General features: G+C 40.9%; 2 protein-coding genes across 5 annotated transcripts; one reads left to right on the top strand and one right to left on the bottom strand.

Annotated features, from left to right (window-relative positions):
* Window positions 1-39: 39 nt before the first annotated feature.
* On the bottom strand, window positions 40-2,551 carry LOC111866551 (tail-anchored protein insertion receptor WRB). Of its 2 annotated transcripts, none has more exons than XM_023855607.1 (4): window positions 2,473-2,551; window positions 1,072-1,237; window positions 916-983; window positions 40-344 (listed from the first exon to the last, which is right to left on the bottom strand). In XM_023855607.1, exons 2-4 carry the CDS (start codon window positions 1,217-1,219, stop codon window positions 147-149), a joined length of 414 nt encoding a protein of 137 aa, XP_023711375.1. In that variant the 5' UTR covers window positions 1,220-1,237; window positions 2,473-2,551; the 3' UTR covers window positions 40-146. The 2 variants fall into 2 exon arrangements, with proteins under 2 accessions (XP_023711375.1, XP_023711374.1); XM_023855606.1 differs by having other exon boundaries at window positions 2,293-2,496.
* A 37-nt stretch (window positions 2,552-2,588) lies between these two features.
* LOC111866550 lies at window positions 2,589-27,253 on the top strand. Of its 3 annotated transcripts, none has more exons than XM_023855604.2 (15): window positions 2,589-2,675; window positions 4,128-4,291; window positions 4,468-4,646; window positions 5,329-5,575; window positions 6,102-6,230; window positions 8,543-8,775; window positions 10,047-10,281; window positions 11,101-12,946; window positions 13,815-14,066; window positions 14,151-14,264; window positions 15,302-15,473; window positions 16,696-17,513; window positions 19,231-19,435; window positions 19,720-20,305; window positions 25,993-27,253. In XM_023855604.2, exons 1-15 carry the CDS (start codon window positions 2,618-2,620, stop codon window positions 26,026-26,028), a joined length of 5,274 nt encoding a protein of 1,757 aa, XP_023711372.1. In that variant the 5' UTR covers window positions 2,589-2,617; the 3' UTR covers window positions 26,029-27,253. The 3 variants fall into 3 exon arrangements, with proteins under 3 accessions (XP_023711372.1, XP_023711371.1, XP_023711370.1); XM_023855603.1 differs by lacking the exon at window positions 25,993-27,253 and adding an exon at window positions 25,011-25,957; XM_023855602.2 differs by lacking the exon at window positions 25,993-27,253 and adding an exon at window positions 21,519-23,124.
* The last annotated feature ends 284 nt before the right edge of the window (window positions 27,254-27,537 follow it).

Here is a 27,537-nt window from a genome sequence, read left to right as displayed (position 1 = left end):
AAATGTGGCTGGGAAATGCCTGCACATACACAAAGGGAATATGATATTGCATTACAGCCCTTTATTCACCATAGCTTCATACAATTTAAAAATACTGCAGTGATATAAATTAAAACAAAAGTATTTACAAAGAGAACTTTTTGTCTTTATTTTAAACTCTTAAGTGATGCGGTGGCCATTCTTGCAGCAGTTCCAGCAATAACTATCCATACTGTAATGCTTATTCCTCCAGCTGTATCTGTGGGCCAGCTGATGATGCTGCCGAAAGGAAGAAGCCATTTTTCAGGTACGACTATCACTGGAGTGTACTTGTAGTTCCATATCAGAAATAGCATTAACAGTCCCTGGAATAGAAATTGTGATTTGTTACTTTAACCGTACATAAACATAGTAACTAACAATTGGCAGATAAAGGTTAATCTATGGTTTCATGTTGCAGCTTGCCCTAAGCAGGTTGCTGAGCTCTCAATAATTATTTAAAATACAGTGCAGTTTTCAAAGTTAGCAAGAAGATAGGTGCTTTTGGAAGATGTAGCTGCACCCAATGAAACATTTTATTAAATTTTCACTGACTGGAAGAAATATGAGTAGTGTAAATTTATTTATTATTTTAGGGGATTGCTGATTTGCACAATTTACAATCACTCCACACTCATCTTCTCAGTCTATTTCCACTAGTCTTCGCTATCAATTTCCTGGCAACGGACTTATAGCACAAGAACTGTAAAAGCCTCAGTAAATTACACACTCCCAATTCCAGTTAGCTCTTTCTAATGGACTCAACAGTGTCTTCCTACCCTCATCTGACGATGGAAACAGATTCAGTCTGAAAACCCAGTAATTCTGAGTTCAGATCTAATGTTTGAAAATATAACTAGGCAATTAATGTCATACAACATGGCTTACAGTACATACCATGAGTACCTGTGCCCCGTACGTGATTACGAGATTCAGCTTCACATTTTGTGACAATCTTGCGTTTACTGGAGAAAAAAGACAAGCATTTTATAAAATCAGTCTCTACTCACATTCAGAAGAAAATTGCATTATGTAATTTAAAAATAAAGTTACCCCTAGACTGTAATTCTTCTTGTACTTTATTCAGTCTGCGCTGAAGTCTGGCATGTTTAGCAAATTCATCTATCGCTGAAGTGCAGCTCATTTCTCTCTGAATGGCCAAAATCTCATTTTGTAATACTGACTCCTGTTTCGATTTCATACATAGGAGTGACAGTACCTGAAATGTTGAACACAAAATGATCATTACTTTATGCGGTAGATTTCTATATCTGAACTGGTCTGGATGTAGACTTGCCCTGAAGTACAGTGCTTGTTGTGTAACAACCCCATTTAATTCACTCTGCAGTTGATATATCAAGCTAATCACTAGGTGGACACTCTTATCGCTGTTAAACTAGGCAATGCTGGCACAGTTCTGACACTCTGGATTCATAATGGGAGGTGTTTGGTTTAAAGCTCACTGAGGACACTCGCTATCCTGGCTGGTTTTTCATGGCTTCTCTCAGTCCTTACAGCCTAGTGCCGGGATAGTTCCTTCCAATTCATCAGTTACCTCACCATTCAGTGCTATATAGTCCAGCACCATAAAACAGCCCATCAAAAATAATTACCTTATTCTGAGCCTAACCCATATAAATGGCATATGAGGAGTGAACTTAACCAAGAAAGTGGTGGATTTAATGCTCCAGCCAAAGTATGTAGCGGATGGGTGTAGGAGAAACATTCTTACGACTTCAGTCTCAAAAATAGCAGTTCAAATCTTGGACAGGTTACCAACCATTTTAGATTTTACGTAGTCTGTCATGGTAAATAGCAGGAGAGATCTTCAACTAGGCTTAAATTCTCTACAGTTGAACCACATTGTTAAATTGCATTATAATTCAAAGAGCCAGGTGCTTACAACCAGACATACAAAAACACATGAAAAGTTAACATACCACATGAAACTACTAACACCATTGTGGCATATTTATTATTATTTACTATACCAGACTCCACGGACTTTTATAAATAATAATAATAAAATGAATGAATGAAATGATCAGTTTACATCAGTCATGGCCTACTGTCATGATTTATGTAACATCAAGGGAAATAACTTCAAAATTAATTTCTGAAAAAACTAACCCATAAAAAAATGAAACAGAAATTGGCACTTTTAGGCACACTGGAGATAAAAATTAAAAATATAAACCGCCATTTTTCCGCGCTTTAATGCCGTTTTCTTCCCGCCTAACCTAATTTTAGAGTATAATCTTTACAGGTGCTTACAGGTTTAATGATTATGGGTATAAATGCTCCAAAAAAGCTAAGAGCAGTCGTTAATATTAAGAGAAACATAATAACACCACAAAAATCACGAAAATGTTCTCAGGTGGATAATTCCTGTATGTTCTGTCACACGGCTTCCCCTAGGAGCCCCAGAACGCCCTGAAACACGTTCCTTCTTACTCGGTATTGTTATGTCCGTATCGTAGCTACAGTAAATACATGATGGAAATGATCGAAATGGCGATGTGTCATCCGTTTCTACTAATTACATAGCTACACGATCAACGAGGCGGTGAATTTCATTCATAGAACTCGGTAGCAGAAAATGGCGTATGTGAATGTAGCAGAATGGAAACCAGAGCAAGTTACTGAATGGCTAAAAGGTAACATAGTTTTTTCATATCAGTTACAGTGAATATGTGATATTTGTCGCTGAGTATTTCTTCGTGCAAGGTATATTATATTGTAATTATAGCTTATTATTTGGAATGTAAAATCGTGGTTTCCTGTCACACCCTAATCCGGGATAAAATTGACTTGACAGGTAATTAAATGTTGAGGTAATGAGGCCTAGAAGCATAAAAATCAATGCTAACAGCAAATAGGCCGAAATACACAGGCGAAACTTTCATTGTAATGCAATATACTATATTTCAAAATTTCTCTTTAGCCTATTTTTACACTTTTGTTTAGTTTTTCATAGACGTGTTATAATTTAGAAAGAGATTGGCTGTTATATTACGAAACTCTTTTGCCTTCCTAGTCTGTAAACGTTCCTGTTTTGTCTCCTTCACCCACATAATCGTGTAATTATCTGCCAGATCACATGACATCACAGTCTTTATATTGACCACCATTGGAAACTCAGATCATACACACTGTGTATGTTCTTCCGATTTCAGACTTTTCCTTCTGCTGCTTATCTCTGTTATTGCCAGTTAATTCATGACCTCTGCTGCCATCACCGTTACTGTTGCTGTTATTCATTATGTTCTCGGTTTGATGGGATGGTTATTTCTGTGAGCAAGGGAAATACGTAGTGCTTGGATGAATAGACTGTTATTACTGCAATCAAGGGCTCCATTTTGTGTACTCAGTCCAATCATAATATCCAGTTTTGAAAAATATGCTATATACTGTTAGATTTGAGGTGCTCAGAATGGTGACTGTGAAGAATATGGTGCTGTGTGCTGTAACATCGTGTAATCTGGTGGGAGTTCACCGGCGTACCAGAGGAACATATCTGCTGCCCCTATCTACAGAGTTGGGGAGTAAACCAAACTGAGTTCAGCTTTCCAGCCCCTTCTGCTTGTTTCCTGCTTGAGTTACTCCCCTTACCCTGATGTTGGAGATGATATAAAACCTGAAATCCTACAAACTCCCTGTGCATAGCTAATCACCGAACCATTAAGATGTGTGGGGGAAATGAGATGTGGCTCCATGCATTCTGAACCTCAGCACCAGATGGGGTGAGTGGTGAGCTTCATGCCTTGACTGTTTTCCTCCCAACAGAAGAGAAGAGGTGGCCAAGAGCTCTCCTGGCATGGTGGACAAGAGAAGAATCTATTGTCTCTGCTGGGAATTGAACCCCAGTTCCCCAAAGTACATCAATAAATCCGCCAAATACTTCAGTTCTTGTTTTGGCCTAGTTGCCTGTTCTGAACTTTGTAATGTCCCACTTCCTCTGAACACCTGAAGATCACATTTATTTCCTTCCAGGCTTTACGGTTAAGATCTGCACTTATCACACCACTTGTGTACATAAACTGCACAGAGATGAAGAGCTTCTATTGTGCCACAGTAAAATTTGTCTTCGTTTCTTTGCTTATGTGCAGGTTTAGACAATGCGATTCTTCTGTACGTACATTCATTTCTAAATAATGAAGTTAACGGCCAGCAGCTTCTGAACCTTCGCCCGGACGATCTTGATCACTTGGGTGTCCACAAATTAGGGCATCAGGAATTAATATTGGAAGCCGTTGAACATCTGAGGAACTTTGTGAGTACAGACTTAACATTAATCCAATTAAGTTACTTTCTCCAAATTTTGGTAACTTTCTACCAGACTTCACGTCATCACATCTCAGAAGACAGTTATGTTTGTATTTACCGCTGTGAGAATCACCAATTACATAAATCATGGAATCTCTATTTATGTAATTATGTCTGTTCCAGCACTATGAACTAGATCGAGAAAACCTTCAACTGCTAGCCCTGAGATTATCTTGCCGAGCACACAGTCTGCACAATGAACTCCGACAGGAAACTGACTCACGGCCTGTCAGTACACAAACATTAGCAGATGTTGCAACTGTTATAACAGCTGTGAAACCTCTTGTCTGCTGGCTAGACAGGTGAAGTGTTACCAGTTTTACTAATACAACAGGTGCTGGATGCACCTTACAGTATGTACTGTCCTTTAACCATCTGTGCTGACTTTTATTTACAAGACAAATTGTATTTTGCTTGTATACTTGACGCTAGTTTAGTTTACTGGAATCAGAAGCCACAGGTAAAGTAAAGTAAAGTAAGGTAAAGCTATCCCTGTAACAGGCCTTGGAAGCCCATAGGGTTGTGAGATGCTGAGGTTCCCACATTTTCTAGACAATTGGCTCATAGATGGTGGTAACGTCAGCGTTACGCACCGGCCGCTCTTTACCCTCAAGAATATTCCTGGTACTCATTTCTGTTAGTGGCTGAGTCAACCCCAGGGCCATAGTGCAGCTGGAAGGATTAGGTAAATTGAAAAAAATCCAAGGACCTCATCAGGATTCGATCCCGCGACCTTCCGGTTTGTAGCATAGTGCCTCAAACCAACTCTGCTACCGCGTGCCCCAGGTATGTCAGAAAATAGCAAGGGAGCCTATTTTTGCTGGTAGTGTTAATAAACGTCATTAGGTTTGAAAGTTATTAGAAGTAGAGATACAGCTATGGAAACATCATAAACCTACCTTACTTTAGGAAGACAAGTAGATTAAGAATTAATAATTGTACCATGAAGATATTATGAAAAACAAATGTTTTATCTGGTGTTAGGTCGCCTTTCACTGGACAACTCGATTATCAGGACAGAAAGACCGAGCTCTTGAAACTAAGTTTGGCAATAGCAACATGTGCGCAGAGAGATCGCTTTGCAGAGCGTCCAGTGGAAGAGATCCGGAGCAGTTGCAAAGAGCTTGCTCGAATGGCCGACAGTATTATCCAGGATATAGTGGATCCATTGATACTGCAGCCAGCATCATTGGATCTTGCAACGCTGAAGAAACGAGCAGGAGATGATTTGGTTAGTAGCACTGGTGTTGACTTTTCCAGTGTTACCAAGTTCTGCGGACTTCATCTGTTGTCTCGTATTCTGAACGAAACTTTTCAGAAACTGGATGTATTTCCATTCTGAGGTGAAAAATTGGGGACATGCTTAGAGAGAGATACAGATCCAGTTTCAAAAATGTTAACATTCTGTTCTGAATACCAGACGATGGATAAATTGCGTGAACAGGTTTGTGAAACTCCCAGTACAATATTCCATAAGCTGTGGCCATGCCAAGTGAGTCGAGTCCAGTCCAGTTAAGTCAAGGTTCTCACAGAGATGCTGTGGTGTGGTTAACATGGCACACAGTGTGACTGAGTTAGATGGGTGAATGAGATGCAATTTGACTCGCATGGACTTGATGCAATTCATTTGCCAGAAGCTGTCACGCTGATGATGACATCTGTGTTCAGTAACCATCATCTTCTTTACCTTACATATGTGAAGCCACTGTGGAAGCATCATTTGGTCTGCTTACATATCATTTTCTCTTTTATTCTAGGGTTTTTTCATTTTACCATCTTTCCAAGGTCTGCACCAAATTAGTGAGATAAAGTTTAGCTCGCCTGCACACCAGTGTGGGAAAATTGAGGAAGGAGATGAAGTGGTGCAGGTTAACTACCAGACCGTGGTAAGTGGGTCTGACTTGGTTTGGCTGTTTTGTGTGATTATCTAGTTCAGTGTAGAGGCCACCTTGTTACCTCCATAATAGGCAGTGTTGAGGAAAGTACTCTCCTGTTGCGTAATGCAGCAATAGAGATACATAAGGCATATCACGGACACATACACAGCTCAATAACTTACAGGCACTCCCAACATTGACACTAATAATGGAGACAGAGCAGGTCTAGAAAAATTAGGTTGTCACCTGGATCCTGACATGGCCAATTTGACCAAAACTTCAGTATAGTTCATTTTCTCCTGTCTGTAATAATTACCTTCTTAATTATGCAATTTTTTGGAATCCGTAATTACTTAACTCTTTGACTGGCGCGAAGGGTATTTAAATCCCACCCCTGTCCTGGTAGGCCCTTTAAACCTTATGTCGCTAAAATGCATGTAGTTACTTTTTCCTAAACAACTTCAACAAAAATTGGTTTTTAAAAACGAAATTTTCAGGAACTAATTAAAATACAATATTTTATGCAATAAATGCCTTTCCATACCTCTTTATTAGTTTTTCTTCCTGTGATAAACATTGAAACATGAAAGTTTGCAGAGAGCCACACCACAGCCTGCACACATGATACTTGTTTCTTTTCTAATCTTGTGCTTAGCACTCACGCGACACTTTCTCAGGGCACCATTCTTCTTGTTACTGGGAGGAACATGGACCATTTTGTGAATTTTCAAGCCACCCTCTAGACGATTTACTGGCTCTTTCACTGGTGGTTTTTTCAAGGTCGAGGGCGGAGGCGTGACTGCACTCGAGTCTGACGCAATAGATTCGTCATCCACTTCATTCCTTGACTCTTCTCCCTCTCCACCCTCTTTGTTTGGTTCAGTCATTTTTCTACACAGTCCAATAAAAAATCTTTGAATCTGTAATTTCTCTTCTTGTATTTTTCGTTTGTTGTGTTCTTTTTGAATAGAATGAAACTATTCAACCGCAAAGACATGTTTTGTCCATACCATGGGTGTGAAATAGGAGCCTAGTGGACAAATATTCTTCAATTTCAGGGCGTTTGTCGATTCCTGTCATGAACACAATTCCTAAGTATGTCCAGATTTCATCTGATGTGACATAATTGTAATTGTGTTTTCGAGAGTGAGGAGCTAACTCATGTGTGTTGAAGTGCTGGTGAGCATATCAATTGGTTTCAGTTGTGATGTGATTTACCAAGTCGTCATCCAGGAAAAATTTTAATCCATGAAAAGGGATGCATTTTATGTGTTATATCAATTTTGGTCCCGAAACTATTAGCAAATGGAAATATTGGGGGTACAATGTCTCCGTACGTTCATGAGATGGGCGCGTCAGGCACTGCACTCGTGGTAGGTAAATGTTCATGATTACTGTCTTGTGGATCATTGTCTATCACTGTATTATTGTCACTATCAACTTCATCCAATTCAGGAATCATTAATTCATCGCCACTATCATCATCAGAACAAATCTCGTTAACAGCATTTTCCAGCTGGTCTGTAGGAACACGAAGACACTTGCTGCAAGAAGCCATGGTGAAACTGAATGAATGTGATATATTTTCTGACCTTTTCCTTCTCAGAGGGTTGTGACAGTAATATAGACCCCCACAAAGTTTACAAGGGTTCTTTACAAACATGCACAAAAACAAAACATATATATGTCTTTGGTTGATGAGTGCCAAGAGAGCAAAGAAGGGAAGAGATTGTGAAAGCATTAAAACACGCCAACGCCAGGGAACAGCTGGCATCGTCCGGGCGTTAAAACACGCCCACGCCAGTCAAAGAGTTAAGAAGTTACTAGTTGCCAGCTAATCAAATTCCCTACCTCATGTGGAACACAAAGGTTCGTCACTGTGTTCACAAGAGTCTGCCATTGGTCCCCTTGAGCCAGATAAATATAAACACCTTCCCATCCTACATTTTAAGATTCATTTTAATATCCCATTTTTGCCTAGCATCTTCCACGTGGTCTCATCCTCTTGGATCTTCTGTCCAAGTTCCATTTACTTGTCCTATCTCTCCCATGCATGCTACATGCCTTGCCTGTATCATGTTTCATGTCATCAAGCTAACAGTATTTAGTGAAGGGTAAAAATTGTGGATCTCCTTGTTACGCAGCTTTCTCCAGCGTGCTGTTAGTTTCTGCCTCAGCACCCATCCTATTCTCAAACACCTACAATCTTCTTTCTTCCCTTAATATCAGAGGCCAAGTTCAAACCATGTATTTTTTTCATTATTCTTCCCTGTCTGAAAAGTGAAAACTGTACATGTGAGGGCTGGCACTTCCCTTTACAGGTGGGTTGGCAAACAAAAAGGGTCATGGCTCTATTTGAGGAGTCTCCCACTGACGTTTTCCTGACACTGAAAAAACGCCCACGTCACACCAAAGTCTATGGTCAGATCTACATGAAACCGTACAGATTGCCCAGTAAGAAGAGAGCGGCCCCGTACTCTCGATGGCACGACAATCTTCCATCGCCCAGGCCTGAATTGCTTACCATTCCTGACTTTGAGATGCCCCTGCCAAGGTAAAATGGTTCTTGCACTTTTGTAGTAGTGACGGGATATGCACCAGTTGATTCAGCCAAGCAGAATGCGCACTACATTACTGGAGGCTCCAATGTTACAAAGAACAAACAATCAGATTGGGCAACAAATAGCGTTTTGTTATATCAGCAGATTAAAGCAGAAATATTGCACATACACTAGACCAGTTTTGCTTTAATGTGTGCCCATGATTGCTGAATGTTGCTACCTGTAGTCTACATACATGTTGCTGCTGCTGCAAGTTTCTGTACAGAAATGTGTAAATCATACTTTCGGTGACCTGTTTAACTTGGGAACATTACTGTCTTCTGGTATCTGATGCAGCACTGTGTGGTAGAGTTTTATCGATGTTTCAGGAGAACTTGCTGCATCCATCTTCAGAGATTTCATTCCTTTCTGCCTCTCACCTAGTCGTTTTCTGCACCTCCTCCCACCATGGCCTTTCCGTTCAGTTTGATTTTTATATTGTTATAGTGACTTTGTTTTATTTTATGGTAACATTTTAATTTTGTTTTTATCGTTTCTTTCGACTCTGCCATCTTCACTGTTAATTTTTAGTATTGTTTTACTTTGTTATATGAGTATTACCTTTTATTTTCTTTAATGTATTGTCTGTTTACTTTCTTCACTTCTTTCACATATTACCCTTTTCAGTGCCATGGGCTCACACCGTAACGTAGTTGGTTGAGGCACTATGCTACAAGCTGGAAGGTTGCGGGTTTAAGCCCCTTTGAGGTCATTGGGTTTTTTCAATTGACCTAATCCTTCCAGCCGCACTGCCGCACTATGGCCCTGGGGTTGACTCAGCTTCTAAGAGAAATGAGTTCCAGGAATATTCTTGGGGGTAAAGGGCAGCCGGCACGTAGGGCTGACAACCTTGCCACCATCTGTGAGCCGATTGTCTAGAGAAAATGTGGGAATCTCAACATCTCATAACCCTGTGGGCCTCCACAGCCTGTTAACAGGGATACCTTTACTGTACTTTAGGGCTTCCATTCAGTTTACAGCGCTCTCATTGGTTGGCTTTGTGCTGCCTTCCATATAACACTGACCATTTCTTCCCATGTGGCTTACTCTTGTACACTGAAGGTGGAAGCACTAGGTGTCTCAGAAATGTTAATAAATATATACCAAATTACACAGGAGGCAGCAATCCCTATGATTAACAAACACACGGAGAACCCCAAATTCCACCCTATGAACACTGTGTTGCAACTAGTCACAGTAACACTGCTACTGTTTCCATTCGCAGAGCCTTGCCCAAGCAGACATTGCCACAGCCAGAGTTGGGGTGTGAACCCCTTGCTAGTAACTCCAGTTCAGATGATGATGATGATTCATTCCTACCTGGCGCACAAGATGAGGGGCAGACATCCCCAACTAGCATGAGGCTGTATCTGCCAAAGCCACGTGTCACAGTTCAGCGCAGAGCAACAGTTACAGGCGCTAGCCCAACCAACAAACGGCCGCCCGTCAATATTGAACAGGTAGCCAGATATACCCCATTTTGCACATACTAGAACGTTTGATTCTGAATCATACTTGGATGTTACCTGTCATGCTTACCACATCAAGATAAAGTGCACGTGGAACATAGAAATTATCTTGTCTCGTATTTCTTTATGTCTGACTATGTAATGTTGAATGGTGAATAATGAATTGGCAAGAGTGTGGAAGGAGGTGGATGTAGCAAAATTTGAGGCAGTACCCTGGAATTTTCCTGGAGAGACTGAGGCAAATGACAAGAAACTGCAGGATAGCTGGTTGCATGGCAGAAATTCGAATCAGCCGTCTCAGTGCTTAAAAAGACCCTAATCAGCCTAGTCACTGCCATGGGAACTGCACATCTCACAGTTTGTGCCTACAGTGCAACCCCCTTGTACTGTTCCTCAGTTTAATGTTTTCCCTCTTGTAACTTTCTGTATCAGTGACTCAAAAGACAGTAATCTTTTTGACAAATTTCCTGTGATCACCATTAAAATCACCTTTACATGAGCAATTTCACTGTAGACCACAGTATACTAATTGAACCTGTTGCTTTCCACCTCGGCTTCCTGGGTTCGATCCCGGGTCTGGTCAAGTGGGATTTGTGGTGGACAAAGTGGCACTGGGGAAGGTTTTCTCTGAGTACTTCAGTTTCCCCTGCCAATCTTCATTCCACCAATTGCTCCACAATCACCCTCATCTGTCATCTGGGGCTAGTACAATAGGCCAGAAGTGGCTGCAGTACAAGGGACTTAGTCCCACCCCACTAGCAATAAAAAAAAGAAAGTGCACCTGTCCATAAAATTCAACCTTGGTTTCAGTTTTGGCGTGAACTGCGCCTGGAGCGACAGTGGAAAGATGGTGGCCCTTTTGCTGGCGGAGAATTGGAGGGGAGGAAGGATGAACTTTATCAGTTACGAGATAAGTCCGCAAGTTTCGGAAACGATTTATCAGTTTCGCCCCCTACAAGGCCAACGACTTGTTTGGGTATCGAGAACTCCTGTAACAGACTGAAGACAGGGAAGACGTTAAGAATAACAGAGAGTCGTGATGACATGCACGCAGTTGAAGATTGTGAGGAAACCCCACACAATAGCATGGAAAGCATGAAAGAAAATATTGTTTACGGGAAAGAGACATCTGAAAGAGAGGAAGATTGTAGAGAAACCGGAAATGAGGTTCAGAAGAAAAGACTGTCAAACCAGAATCAAGAGAATGTGCATTTCGAAGGGCGGAATGACAATGAGGATAATGACACTTCACAACGTGGCATCAGTGTTTTGTGTGTAAGCAATAATGGAGTTAATTCCATACCTAAGAATGAAGAAAGTGAAAGACAAGGGGATGAGCATAGTGAGAGGTGGGATGAAGAAACAGGAAGAACAGGGTATGGTAACAAAGCCTGTGCAAAACAGGGGTCACAAGAAAACGATGGTCCTGAAAGTTCTAGCCGAGAGATATTGCCACACAAACCATACTCTGATGATACAAGTGACAGGAGGGACCAGCACCTTACTCAAGATAATGTAAAGTGCGACGCCAGAACTGGAGACAGTATTTTGAGAGTTAAAGGCGGAGGTTATGGTTTGCCTAGTGACGATTTGACTGATGTGTTCGATGGTGTAGAAGAGATTGACAAGGTTCACAGACATAAGAATTCTGTTACTTCTATCGAAAGCACAGTTTTGGTTCAGAGAGAACGTGGGCGGTTGGATAAGAGCTACAGTACTCCAGCATATGACCTTACAGATTGTGATCAAGTACAGGACAGGTCTGGTAAGATATACCTCGTGGAAGACTGGACAAATTGTCATGTGCCAGAAAACAGCTGTTCCCTTCTGAGTCCTGCGTCTGAAATTTCCCCACATTCAGTCTTCCAAGTAGAGAAAGAGATTCACGCAGTATCAAAGAGTGAAGCATCGTTGAAGACTGCCAGTAAGAGAAATAGTGAATCTTCAGATGCCAGTATTCAGGATGGTGATTCATTTGGCCTGGAAGATAAACAGACTCAAAGAATTGGTGAAATACTGGAGACAATAAATGTTGCTTTGCTTCAGCATCGGCTTAAAGAACACAATAACGACAATAAAGCGAGTAATTCAAATAATGCTGCCGAACATACAGATTTGTTGTCTCACAGGACTGATGATGTACCATTAGGCAAAGAGGACAGTGAAACTGATGCACGGCTGTATGTTCCTAGTAACGAATGTATAGGCTCACAGCATGTTGCATGTTCTGCATTGCTTCAAGAGAAAAGCAATAAAGACTCTGAGGTTTTGTCGGAGAGCAACGTAGCAGACTCACATCAAGACCAAGACCTGCCACATTCGGCACCGGATCTTAGTACAGCTCAGAGAGAATCAGAGGTTTGGCAGAAGATGACTGTGCCAGAAGTAAGTGTTAAACATCCACACACTGACGAAAAGCAAGAGTCGGTGGTCCTCGTTTCCCAGACAGGTGTCTCACACATAACGATTTGTGTCACCCCACCTGAACCACCCCCTAGACCTGATCATGCCAAAGGGGGCGGGAGCATGGGCTATCGAGCAATTATGGCAGCCCGGTCACTCGGCAGGAACACCGGTAACAAGAGTTTGGTTGGTGGGGGACACGCAACGTTCCCCAGTCCTCGGAGTTTGAGGAAGAGGAACCCGTTGCTCACCAGTAAGTTGTAGAAAGTATTCTGAAGATCCAGTGTTGGATGTAAGTACAGTGGATTTCAGATTTCATATTGTTGAAAATGACTAGCAGATCCTGCACATTATAATTCCATGCATAAATAATTATGTTTATGAGATTAATACATTTTTATGTATTCATTGTGATGTCCCCCAAGAACTTGGGTGCTCTCCCCATGTTCTGTCAGTGAAACATTGCATGCAGAACAACACTTTCCAGTACACTCATTCCCTGACTAACGTAAAAAAATTTAAAAATTTCATGTAAGGTGTAATGTAAGTCATACATGATTAATGTAATATAATGAAATGGAGAAATGATGCAGAAGTCATGTTAAATTGAAAAACAGCCCTGTTAGCTGAAAAGTAGCCCTGTTTAAAAACCATCTTAAACCCAGTTTGTGTTGGTAGAACTCATGTTAATTGGTGGCTGGGTGTATGCCATGAGATGTGTAATCTTATTGTAGAATATTTGGAATTTTCTACTATGATGTTAGTCCACCAGGAGTATACATAGAAACATGGATATCCACACTGTGTGCTTCTGATTTCTGTACATTGAGACCTTTGTCATCTGGGAGCAGACACTTTCAAATCTCTCAGTATGGGGGTGGCAACCAGATTATATTCAGATACCGAAGCCATCAGCACAACAACAGAGTAAATTACATTTTGATAAAAATGTATTAAAATCAATAAAAAAAACTGGTTTTGAACTTGGGATGATAGTATTAATTGAAGAATTCACTGCCAGACAGCTGGACCATGCATATACTCTAGCGCCGTCATGCAAATGCACGATAAAGGTGAAATGGTCACAAGAGACAACTGAAGACCACTCATATTCTTTACAGAAAAGCGCAACGTAAGTGTCCGAGATTTGGGGGTTGGAGACCGTGAGGGGTGGTTGCTTCATCGGTGTCGGTCTGGAGGGGCTGGAGCTGTGTGGCTGAGGGCATGGTTTGTTCTCAAGAGTACAATATTCTATGGCTTCAAGACACCACAGTCTACAAAGGCAGACATAATGATCTCCCTTCCAGGCTTCACAGCTTCGTTAGCAGACGAAGTAAAGTCCAGAAAGTTTGCTTTCAAGGTGTATCATACAGGTAGGAGCAAGTTGTAGTTGCGTTCTGTTGTGGATCTGGAGTGGCAGATGGAATGTCCATTATATACTTTTCATTTGATTGCAGGAACAGCATTCTACTTTGCTGTTGAGTCCGAGGACGAGCTGCCTCTCTGGATGGAAAGCATAACACTGGCTACTTTGAAGCAGGACTTTTCCGAAACAGGACAAGAATCTGAAGGTGCTGTGTTTCTCTCTTGCTGTCAGTGTCTCTTTCTCAAGGCTGTTGTTAGTAAATATTGTCTAGGATTTGCTAGCCAAGTGTTTTATTTGTGTGTTAGATTCCAACTTGTAACCAATAAGATTTGAGGCTTTCACGGCGGTGACTATGAAGAAAGCAGTCTTCTGGGATTTGGCACCGTGTATATGTGGTGTTAACCGACATTTCGGAGGAACGTATCGCCTCCATCTTCAGGGTAGAAGGAAAAATATAAGAAATCTGCAAGCGAAGAGACCGTGAGAACCGGACTGTGTATATTTCCAACACAAGTCTGCTTTTACCGGTTCTCACAGTCTCTTCACTTGTGGATTTCTTATATTTTTCCTTCTACCCTGAAGATGGAGGTGATACATTCCTCCAAAACGTCGGTTAACACTACATATACACGGTGCCAGATCCCGTAAGACTGCTTTCTTCATTGTAACTAATATCCCAAAACAGGCACTTCATTAACAGGTAGGTTGATTGAATGTCCTGATCAAAATTTGAAGTAACCTTCGTACTAGTCAAAGTTGTAAGTCATGGGACTTGTTTCTGTGGTTCCATTAAGTGACCCTATGGTTGGCATCTTTATGTCCTGATATAGTAAGATTATTTTTTAAGATTACTGTCTCCTGGGATTTGATGACATATAGTTTGGTAGATGGGTGCCAGTGCTTTGGAAGAAAATGCTGCTTCCAAACCAGAGGATGTTCTTAGACCTGGCTCTTCTCAGGGGAAAACACATTGAGTTTGGTTGAGCCTGCTAACAGATAACAATTGTATAGAGTGTGTTTGGGTTATAGCAGGGCTTCAGTTACAGTGCATCACCCTCCCACAAGGTAGCTGCAGCCACTGTCCAGCCACTTCATGCTGTTCTCCTCATGCACAAGCCAGAGCCTAGGTCTGGAAACGTGATCTATACACAGCGTCACATTAATGGTCACTGCTATTACAGACTCAGATCTGAAAATGTGATTTATGCTTCCATGTTGATTCTCACTGTGTGTTTGTTGCAGCTGTGTTTTTCAGTGAAACAGATGAAGAACCAGAAAGTGATATGGATACAGAGACATGTTTCCCAAGCCCCAAGATGAGTAAATTTGTTGGTTTCCTGAGCAGCAACAATTCACAACAACATGAAAAGCAGTCTTTCAGATCTCATCAGAACTTGGCAACAGAATCTAAAAGGTTATATTAGCTTCTGCTGTTTTTATGCTTTCAAAAGAACAGGTTCCTATCATTAAAATTCTGTTACTTTGTGGCACACACTAAATTTTCTGTCACCTGATTGGATAACAGGCATGAGGTTTGAATATAGTCAGTGGTTTCAGTTCTCTGTATTCTTCTCGATTTATACAGCAAACCTGTAGGCTAAAATACAGAATTATCTGGGATTATTGTTGTCCATGCATCTCGTTACTGTGGTTCAGCAGATGTACAGTGTATTTTGCCATTCATCACATTTTCTGAGTACTAATACTGTTATCTGAAACTGAAGTATGAGGGCCGTTCTATAATAGTTGGAAATTTAAAATCCATATTCCTAGACAACTTACTCATGGATCTGAGCCCTTGTTGAGGAGCATTTAATGGAACCTGAAGGTTCATTACCATGTTCACAAGAGCCCTCCACTGGTCATATCCTGAGCCAGATCAATCAAATCCATACCATCCCATTCTGTGTCTCTTTAAGATCCATTTTAATATTGTCCACCAACCTACGCCTTTGTCTTCCCGGTGGTCTCTTTCCTTCTGGCTTTCCCACCAATATCCTATGTGCATTCCTCGTCTCCCCCGTTCGTGCTACATGCCCTGACCACATCATCCTCTTTGACTTGATCATTCTAATTACACTTGGAGAAGAGTACAAGTTATGAAGCTCCTCATTATGCACTTTTCTCCAACCTCCTGTCACTTCATCCCTCTTCGGTCCAAATATTCTCCTCAGCACCCTGTTTATTCCTAGACAACAGTGGTTCATAATTAATACTAATATAATAATCTTTTAGAATTCTGTGGGAAGTCTGTACACTCGCTACATGAACTTCCATGTCTTTATTTATCACCACTCTTCTCCAGCAGCCTTCCAGATCCTTTACTTTATCCATATCATCATTCCTCTCTGTTCTCTTCCCTCCCCCTCTTTTAAGTTGAAACATTTTTGTAAATATAATTTACGCTTGCTTCAACCATATTTTGTCAGAATCATATTTTGGTGCAGTACTTTCTCTTGTATTATGGGAATTGTTCCAGTAAAAGCCTGGAACTTCTCACTGTACTAACATAAATTACTCATTAAATGATTGAATGCGGTTCATATATTTCCCATGTTACAGTTTTGGTTTATAGGATGTAAAATGACAGGTGTGGATCTCTGTTGCTGACATTTTATTCTAACTCACTGTTTCAGTCAAGAGTCACAAAAAAAATTTGGTTCGCTTCGGAAGCTTGGTCGAAAAACAAACGAGCAGAACTCATCGTCGTCAAACCAGGAAACGTCTGGAACAGTGACAGTGGGTTCAAGTCTAGATAGAAAGTATTTACGATTTCTTGGGGGTAGGAACAATATAGTTCCTGTTCCGACTTCACAGTTCCGCAGTTATCGGAGGGTTCCAAATGGACCTGCCCCCACTCCACAGAGTAAAGCAGTACGAGTTGGACAGAAGGAACAAAATATCTCAAGAGGGGGAGGGTGTGAACAGGAGATTGATAACTTAAAGACATCTGCTCAAGATCCATCAGTTAATATGCCACTACAGCAGAAGTCACCAGCAGCATCAGAAACAGCGCCATCAAGTGCCAATAATGCATCAGCTCTAAACTCATCGTCACAGAAGGAGAGTCACATTTCACATGACACGAGACCACTGTTAAATAGTTTGAATGAAATGGGCCCAGCAGTATCACAAGAAATGAGTATAGGTGTCAGAGGCGAAAGAATGTTCAAGCCACAAGATAGAGTGCTTCCTCTTCCAGTTAAGAGACATCTGAAGGTTGATTTCCGAGATCGTCAGATTCACTCGTCAAATCCATCTTTGCAGTTTCCGTCAGATATGGCCGATTATCGGCTAGCAGCTGAAAGACTCAGACAGTTTGGAATCCGCAGAAACGAGCAGAGAGAGGACACGTCTGGATTTGTTACACTGAAGCAGTTTATGTTGTCAAGACAAGAGGAAGAGAGGAGGCAGTGCAGGAGAGCCGTGCAGAGACCAGTGGGGAGCAGTGAAGGTGTGTTCACAAAGCCATACTCTTAATCTCTAGTACACGCACACTTCAGACATCAAGGGCAGAACTGGAAGACTAAAGTGAGTTAATAAATAAAGATCAGACGATTACAGGGAGCCAAGATGGCTCTTGATAGAGTGACTAGGTTAGAGGCTAGACAGCCGAGGAATTAGGGTTCAATTCCCAGTACAGGAAACAGACTTTTCTCTTATGCACACTGTCCAGACTGGCTCTAGTGCCCACCCAGCCTCCTTTTGGATGGGTACTGGGGCCTTTGTTACTGTGGATAAGGCGGCTGGAGCGTGAAGCTGACCCCCCCCCCCATGCATGGAGCTGTACATCTGCTTCCCATATGTCTTTGTGCTGTGGTGCTAAGTTAAGCACAGGGACAACTTTCCTTTCCATAGACAGTCAGAGGATGCCCTGTAGTTATGACATGATTGCGTTCCAGAAGTGTGTCTGTGAAGCCTAAGTTCAGCACTTGATTTCAGATAGGCAAATATCCTGAATAGTGGTTTAGGTTCCAGCCCACAGTGGCCCGTGTAACCCATAACTTAAGCAAAAATGTAGCGCTTGCGGAGTGAATAGCGTAAGGTAGAAACAATGTACACACAGCAGAGCAGTTCTTGACGTTCATTTCCTTTTATTTATTTTCTAACTTTGAGCAAGAACTTACCTATGTCACCCAATTTGCAATACAACCAATGATTTATATACATGTAAATATATCATTGCAAAAAATCATAATATTGCAAGGATATACAAAAACGAGGATAATGTAGCGTATTACAGTTAGAGGTGTCAGGTCAATGCATACCTGGGATTGTGGATTCATATTGTAACATATTTCATTACTGAATACGCCATAGAGATTGTTAATTGGTTTATTTAACAACCTACAAATCTCGGCTACAATTAATTATAACAAAGTTGCAGGGTTTCACACATTATAACCCTAGTCACAATATTCAATTCACTCTATTGTCAGTAGTCTACATGTTTCACAGTACGGAAGCTATACAAGTGTCACTGTATCCCACACTCCCAATTATTACCCTGTTATCACGAACTAGCACTTATTCTCACTCACGCATCAATAACTCGTAACTGCTGCCTTGAGAACTGTCTTCGTTCGCTGATACACTTTTACTGTCTTCGGTGGCTGTGTAGTTCCCTTATAAACCCTCGTTCCAGATAACACAGAAAACAGCCACGTGATAGGCACCACTGTTGTCTGGCGCCGTGTTGCTAGCAACGCTGATGGGAGTTGTTTACGGGTACGTAGCAATTGCGGCGTTGCGTGTTACGTCACAGTAGGGAGCGGTGCCACGCTGCCCAGGTGGGGAGGCTACGTCACCGTGGTCAGAGCTGCCACGTTACTGCTGGGGGAGGGAGGGGTTGTCTATTGTGCAACATGTCACAATATTGTGGTTTTCTGGGTTGCCACACCATGCGGTCAGGACCGTGCTTCTTCAGACAGTGTCTTAATTCAGAGGGTCATCATACAAATCTTCACCTCTGTGTGGACTTCAGATCTTTTATATATAGGGCTGGAAATTGGAGTAGATGGTATTTACTTAATTCCAGAATGCGTCACATTAGGGAAGGTATTTCCATTGCCTCAAGACAGTCTCCTGTGCACCTGCCTAGTTCTGACAAGCCACCTCCATCTCTACATATGCATATGAATGCAATGCTTAACAGGGACAACTTTTCTCAGTATACACAGGGTACACAGAAGATCCCCTTTGCACGACCGAAGCTGCTGGACCTTCTCGGAACAATTCCTGGTCTTCCAGCAAGACGAGACATGGAGGCCCAGCAGCGGGCCCATCTGTGGCCAGACAGGGAAGTTTCAATGGCTCCAAAATCCGCAGAAACAACAGCAGTGACTTAACACAAGAGAGTCAGGGTAGACAATACAGGTAATGTACTAACAGACAAATTTCTGTGGTAAAATGGTTAGCACTTTATTTATTGCAGTATTTTCATCTTTTACTCACAAAGAAAGAAATTTTTTGAAGCTCACAGTCATTTAAAAAAAAAAAAACAGATGTAGGGCAGATGAGATGGTACATTAGTCTAGCATTGAGAACCTTCAATTCTATGACAAGAGTGTATGCTTTGAAAGTGATGTTATTTGTTTTTATTATCTATTTTGTTGTATTTGTAGGAACTTTGTCACTATATGCCATTATGTTCGTTTTAGGGGGGGCTCACCAGAGAAACTTTGGATCAATTCATTGCGTCGGAATGATATGACCAGAAAACCATCTGAGGGCTCCTGCAAAAACTCTACGCCCGATCATGGCTTGTGGAATCCAAGCTCTCTGAAAAGAGCAGCACAGTATCAGCCTCCACCAGTGTCGCAGAGCATGGCAAGTTCAAGAAATGTTCACACCAGTGAAGAAGCTCCACGCATGAAATTTGCCTTTGAGATGCACCTTGGTAACAACAGGAGTCCAACAAGTTCCGACAAGGAAAAGGATTCTCCGCCATCAAAATCTTCCAAATTCCGAAACCTGTTTTCCTCAAAGCAATCTCATCACCAAAAACAAAACTTTTTGGAACTTTCTGGCTCTCATAATTCTCACAGAAATCAACACAAAGCAATACTTGGGTCCCCACGACTACACAGAGCCATCTTCAGGGATAAGAAAAACCATGGCACCAAAAGTAGCAGTACAAGTGACTCAAGTAGCAGTTCAGTAAATTCACCAACATCAGCTGTTCTGTGTGACTGGTCAACAGGAGATTATGGCAGTCAGACCAATCCCAATATGGCCCAGTTCAAGGTAAGAAACAGTACACTTGACCACAAATTTGTGATTTTAAAGCAAAGATTTCAAAAAGTAAAAATCTCTTATTGTGACATTAGATTGATGGTTACGGTGAAATTAGACGTCTGACAAATGTATATATTGACTGGGCAAGATTCACAATAATCAGAAGCACCCAGAACCCAAAATTTGTGGAGCGGACTAACAAAATATTATGTGGAAAATCGTCCACTAACTTGATGGTCTCGTGTTTGATTCATGGTAGGACACAAGCATTTTTCCTTTCACCACATCCAGAATTGCCCTGAGTCCCAATTTTCATCCATTGCTAACCAGAGGATATGGAAAAAGATGGCCATAGTGTGAAGCTAACTGCCAAATGATGAATGTATGGAGATTTGCTCCTACTGTCGAGATGCATTAACCTTTTCCCATCAAGCTTCACTACAATTAGCTGCAAATTATAAAAGGTAAAAAGGTAAAGTTGTCCCTGTGCTTAACTAATGAAACACTATGCAATGAAGGCATATGGGGGAGTGGATGTATAGATCCACATTTTCTTGTCCTCTGCACTAGTTGGAGGTGAGTGGTCAGTTTCATGCCCCAGCCACTTTACCCCTGGAGAAAGAGCTCCCGGCTGCCCATTGGATAGGAGGTTTGGGGGACCTCAGAGACAGTCTGGATGACATGGAGAAGAGAAAATTCTTGACCTTACGGGGACGTGAACTCTGACCCCTCATTCATCCAGCCCATAGCCAGTCACTATACCGACTGAGCTATCCCAGCTCATAGCTACAAATTGTTGTGTGTGAAAATTAAGAAAGGACTACTTCAATATGGGAAAACATGAAACTTTTCCCATTAAGACAAAAACTTGATCTCTCGACAGTCCTGATGTGGCTGTAAGTTCACTGGTGGTGGTGACAGAAGGTTTCTGACAGTGAACCTGTATGCTGGAAGCTTTGTGACAGAGAATAAGGGTTAATGGCATCGTGCTTAGACACAAGGATAACTTTACTCTTACCTAAGCTAATGTAAACCTTTCACAAGAGTGAATATCAGAAATTCCTGTATATTTTGCGCAAGTGTGTACTAACGACTATGCACAGTCTCCAGTTACCTGTCACCACTGTAGCATTTCTATCAAACAGTATTAATTTTTGTAGAGTTGTCTCTGTCTCATGTGTTAATGACCTTTATTATTGTTGTTATTGTGTTCTATTTTCAGCCAACAATGGGAATTTCGATGCTTGGCAAAAAACCAAGCCGTCACATTCTGTCTTCTTCCCCCTGCCCGGCTAGCTCTCCTCCCGATTATCCTGGATTAGAGTACCCACCAGTTTTTGAACCTGAAACATACACTCTCTCTGATGCAAGTAGCCTGTTACGATCTCGACAGCAATCGCACGCAAATAGCAAACAACACACTACGCAGTCTCACAACAGCACTACTCAAAATTGAGTTTCACACTATTGAAGTAATTGGTTTGTTTTATTTTGATCATAGCATATATTTCTCTGACACTGCTTTGAGTAGAAAAATATCTCTTGCCCCTGCTGGAAATCGAACCATGATTCTGTGCTTTTCCAGCCCATAGCTTAGTCACTATATTGAATGAGCTATTGCAGCTCCTACACATGTTTGTTAAGTGATGAAAGGTGTCACATTGTAGTTACACATTGACTTGATCTTCCATCAGGTGCCAGAGTGTGTATCAGTGGTGAATATAATATTTCACATGGTAAAACATCTTTTAAAGCACAACTTTCAAACTTCTGTACAAACTTAATTAACAGTTTAATGTACATATTAATGGTAAATATCATCCATTTAATTTAAAACATTTTTATTTGAGAATGGTGGTTGATTCGTATGATAGGAGGTTGCATGGAACACTTCCTGTTACTTTCATACGCTGCATCACTTTCATGATTACAGTCTCGTGGGATCTGACACTTGCAGTTTTGTAGGCAGGTACCAGAGTTTCTTAGTTAGTGATGCTGTTGGTATTTAGACTATACAGTGTCAGTCTTAAAGAGGAAATAGTAGACTACATTGTGTCATAGCTCAGAAGACCACAAAATGATATTATGCATTTGCTACAGGTTACATGTCACACTGCTTCCTTCCATGTTGGTGCTTTGAGCTGTCTGCAGTTTGCTAGATGGATGATGTTTTCTATTTTAACCCTTTTAAGCATGTAAATCATCTAAATAACATCTAAAAATTAAATTCATATGTCACAGAAGAAACAGTATCACAATTACAAAGTCAAATCACTTGATGTTATTAAGGGGGAAAATTGCTGTTTATTCTGAGAATTATATGAAACAGATGAACATACTGTGAAAAAGACTTTCTTAATGTTAAAGCATGTGGTATATGTGGTTACCACTGTCCTTTAAAGGGTGTACAGTGTGTTGTAAGTGTTGAGTTCACTTTATAAACAAGAGATACTGTTTACCATTCAATTAGACGAGACCTTGCTCACAAACATAGAATTGGAAAGGACTGAAGAGAAAATGGTTATGGTGCATTTCAAGGTATCAGATGGCCAGTCAAGACCTGAACCAGATACCTCCAGTATATGGTATATCTGTACCATGTTCGCGGATGATGTGACTTAAAATCTGTTCCTCGTGGCAACTTTCAATGGAGTTATATGTTGAGTGTCCAGTGAAAATATTCATATTATCGCCTTGTTGGGTATGACGCCATGTAATCTGGTAGGTTGATACTAATGTTTCTGAAGACCATACTACCCTGAAGATGGAGGCGGTATGTTCCTCCAAAACACGTGTACTCACTCACCTACCAGATTACATGGTATCTGTTTTGTTCATTTGTAGTTTATGTATTATTATTATAATTATTATTGGAGGGGGTGGGTTTCCCCATGCACCGCAACTAATAGTCTATTGTATGTTCCCCTTTGATATTCTACCAGTCACTATACCTTACCGGTACTGGTGCATGCTATCAGCCCCGTTCAGCCAATGAGGTCGGCCCTCGGTACCCGATATTTCCCCCATCTACCAGAGGCAGTGGAAACTACTTGGGCGGTAAACTTGCCTAATTTTGCTCAAAGGTCTCCTAGAGACATGAGGATCTTTTACGTGCCGTAAATCTACGATGTAATTGTAACAATTCTGTCAGTAACACAGACTATATGGCAATATGCGAATGGATGAATTGGAAAGGATGTGGAAGGAAGTGGCCATTGCCTGACTTAAAGTACACTCCCACATTTTCATGGATGGACAGAGGAGAACCATCAGCACTCTCAGGATAACGGGTGTCCTGACTGGGATTTAAGTTGGGAATCTCACAGATTAAAGTCAGAAGGATTTCTGCTGGAGCCAGCTTACTGGGTTACACAGTGTAAATCATCAGATCTTACCTGGGTGTGGTTTAGTTTGCATTGAATTGCTTCTGTTGTTGGATGATGATGATGATGATGATGATGATAACGATGATGAAAGAGCAGGTGAAGTTGTTCTCTTGCTTAAGCATGAAAAAGCTATAGAAATTGTAGTATGCAGGTTCCACACGATCAGAATTTTACTGTTTGTGAGTTTTGTAGACAGTGCTCCTGTGAGACATTGCTCCTATGGGTTAGCCCAACTTTATGGCAAGTGGCCAATGTTTCTACCTGAATCTGTGTTTCCACAAAACCCGCAGTAGTAGGACCATCCTTTCATACTGGAACATAGTTTTCCTGTTGCCAGTATGCTCCAAAGTACCATGCTCACAAGTCCGGACAACTGTCAGTGTGGCTAGGCTACAGGTTGGACAACTGAGGAACTGGGATTCAATGCCCAGCAGGGACGAGATTTTTCTCTTCCCTATGGTATGCAGCATGGCTCTGGGCCCACTCTCCCGCCCATCCAGCAGGTGACAGAGCTCAGTTCCCATGGGTAAAGCAGCAGAGGCGTGAAGCTGTTCACTCACCTGCACCTAGTACTGAGCTTAAGATGTGAGGAGCTATACCTCCACTCCCCCATGTCTTCATGGCGTGGTGCTTAATTAAGCATCCTCTTTATATTGGGACTCTTCCTTCTATATTGTATTGGACACTGTCAATAATAAAATATTGCTAGAAGTTAAAACTTGTATGTAAGTAGTTTTGTGTTAGTGATAGATTCTCTCTCATTACACTGAAACTGTTGAATATCTTCGTCAGCAAGCTAAAACAATACCAGATGCTCACAAATTTTTACACCATGAAAATACCCACATACTTTTACCCTGCATGTTTTGGAGACCAGAATTAGAGAAAATTGCACTAATAAATAAATATATTTGCATTTAAGCATGAAATTAATATATTAAAAGTGGCTCAAATTGCATCAAGTGTATGAACTTAACATAATTGCAATCTGTGATAATATAATTACATTGCATCTTGTTTCTTTCTTGTTTGTTGAGGCTGCAGATGTTAGTTTATTCTGAGAACAGCAGATGTTATGTTGTTAAGTTCTGTGAAGTTCGTGTCAGAAATGTCAGATGCTACCAACTTTTTTGACAGTGAAAACGAATTCCCTGTACAAAATACAAACCTAATACTCATAGGTAATATATCTTTGTTATCCTTATATATTTACTGTAAATATTGCATGATATACTAGGAGTATCATTATACATATTTTATTTTTGCATGTGTATATAATGTACATTAACACTGCTTTCCTTTCTTCATTTTGCTTATTTTATTTGCAGAATATTGCATGCTGTAATATTGATAACCCTACTACTGCATGTAACTGTGGGCTTTTGGAATATTCCCTCCTACAACCATCCTCAAGTGATGACCATCGGCCAAATTTGGAACAAGACACTTCAGTGGGCTCTCAGTAAGCACGTTGTTAAGAAATAAGGATTGCCATTTGTTGTTAATACATCAAGCTTATTTGAAGAGCTTTCCAAAAATTATTCAGCCAGTCCAGTGGTAGAGAGATGTGCTTCTGACATCAACACTTTTCCCATGTCTTCAGATCCACATTAGTCACCAAACCCAGCAGGTCCTGGGAGTAGTCCCTGTCGTTATGCGTTCCTTGCAACATCATAAAACATTCACATTCACACATTGAAGTTCCTGTTTGGAAATGGAGAAAGCCCGAAACTAAACCCCAGTCTCTGTGCGGGATGTGTAAGGGATTTTCAAGGGGAATGTTCAGCTTAGTGCTGATTTCTCCCAGTTTCTCTTCAGTGAGCATTCAGTCATTCACTTCTCTTTTGCCCATTATTCACCCAGTTTGTATATGAAACTGCCATCATCCTGAAATTTATGCTGGAATTTTTCTCCTAACTCTTCATATGGCCGGTGTGTGTGAGCACTTGTTTGAATGTGTAACTTTCATATGCCACTGTGATTCAGGACACAGTGTGACTGAGGCTTGGGATTGTGGTCAGCAGACACATAAGCTCACTTTACAGCCTGTTTTGAAGATTTACTGGGGCAATACGGAAGAGAAATTGTAATCTATGGTAGGCTCTTGACCCCAAATGCTTGGAGTGTGAGTTGATGTGAGCAGCATGTCCCTCTTCTCGGACTGGCCAAAGAATATGTGGCAGGCTCAGGTATTCACCCTGTAGTTATCCAAGTGACACATTTGTTATTGTACTGCTTAACTGGTTATGTCAATAAAATTGTATTATAATTTTAATTTGTTATTAAGGGTTCACTCATTTTTCTTTTCAGGATTCTACAGTTTTCCACTTGTGCCTTATGACCTAACCGCCATCTTTATCCTGTTTCTCTTTGCCGATTCCACTTTATGTGAGTGACCTAATATGTATAGAGGATTCTGTATATCCTAGCAAGCAGTGGAAAGATATTTTAGCAGTAAGTACCGTCATATGTAGTCTGCTGATACGACATTTTGATAACACGCATTATGTATTTTTATTCATGGACTACTTTATTTTTACATTTTTAACATAAAACTTAATTTTCTCTGTGTTCACAGATTTGGTATAAAATTTTAAATTGTGTGATTGTGGCACAGAAAAAGTTTGATCTGTGCATAACCCACACACACACACACACAAATTGCAATAGTCGAAACTACAAACCAGTGTAGCACTATAATTCACCTGTAAGATTATGCTATAAAAAACATGTCTCTGAGCCCTTGCAGATATGATCAAATAGAAGTTCCCATTTTCAGTGTTGAGAATTCAGTAATTAAATTATTTTCAATGTCTGTTTTTCCACCCTTTCAGTTGAAGTGTTTACAGTTAATAATGGTGACAGGCAGTTGTTCATTTAAAATTTTGTTTTGTGAGTTGATGGAAACTGGAACTGTGGCAGACATGTAGACCACGTTAGTATGAACCCAAAATATATTTGAATATGTTACTGCATATGAACTTGTGCCATAATTTTAAAATGCACTGGACATTGTTTGTACAAGCAGGCTTCAGTTGGATTAGGTCTTCATTAGATGCTTCTCTGCGTTATCAAGTCAGACACCTTTACCTTGCCACTAATGCTCATTTCATGTAGACAGAGAACACTTATATACATTCATAGCCAGAAAATGAACAAGCTTATTTACCCTCGTTCACCGTCACATTAAGTACAATGTTTTTTTAAATATGGCGTGAAAAGTGTACAAGCCATGAAATGGCCAAAGGACACATTAACTGATGCATTAGTGTGTGAAATGTGTGTCGACGTTTTGGAGAAAGAAAATTATGTTAACAATAGAAAAGTTAACCATTACCAAAGGGTAATAAAGTTCTTGCACTGTTTAAGGAACAGGGCCCATATGATATGGAAGAGCTTTAAGCTCAAAACTGTTACTTTGCAAGTGTCTGCTCTCCACAACTTGCAATGTTTATTGACTTTCATTCCTTGGTATGACGGTGCCTTTGTAATTAAGAAAAAGTTATAAAACCGTGTATGTTTATTCAAGTACACTCTCTTTGCTTCTTAGGCGCCACCTGCGATAACTGAGAAGCTCACAATATGCCCAAATTAAATTTATCATGCAAGATTTGAGGTTTTCACGGCGGTGACTATGAAGAAAGCAGTCTTCTGGCACAGTGTATATGTGGTGTTAACCGACGTTTCGGAGGAACGTATCGCCTCCATCTTGAGGGTAGAAGGAAAAATATAAGAAATCCGCAGGCGAACAGACCGTGAGAACCGGTAAAATTTATCATATTCGGTACAGGAGGAGATGGTTTTGGGCATCTTTATCCACATATAACCGTAGTACAGTTATCTCCTGGAATCTTC

This window comes from Cryptotermes secundus, unplaced genomic scaffold, assembly GCF_002891405.2.
Source record: "Cryptotermes secundus unplaced genomic scaffold, Csec_1.0 scaffold575, whole genome shotgun sequence".
Lineage (NCBI taxonomy): Eukaryota > Metazoa > Arthropoda > Insecta > Blattodea > Kalotermitidae > Cryptotermes > Cryptotermes secundus.
Note: the sequence above shows the minus strand (reverse complement) of the source record. Positions and strands in the feature narration are given on the sequence as shown.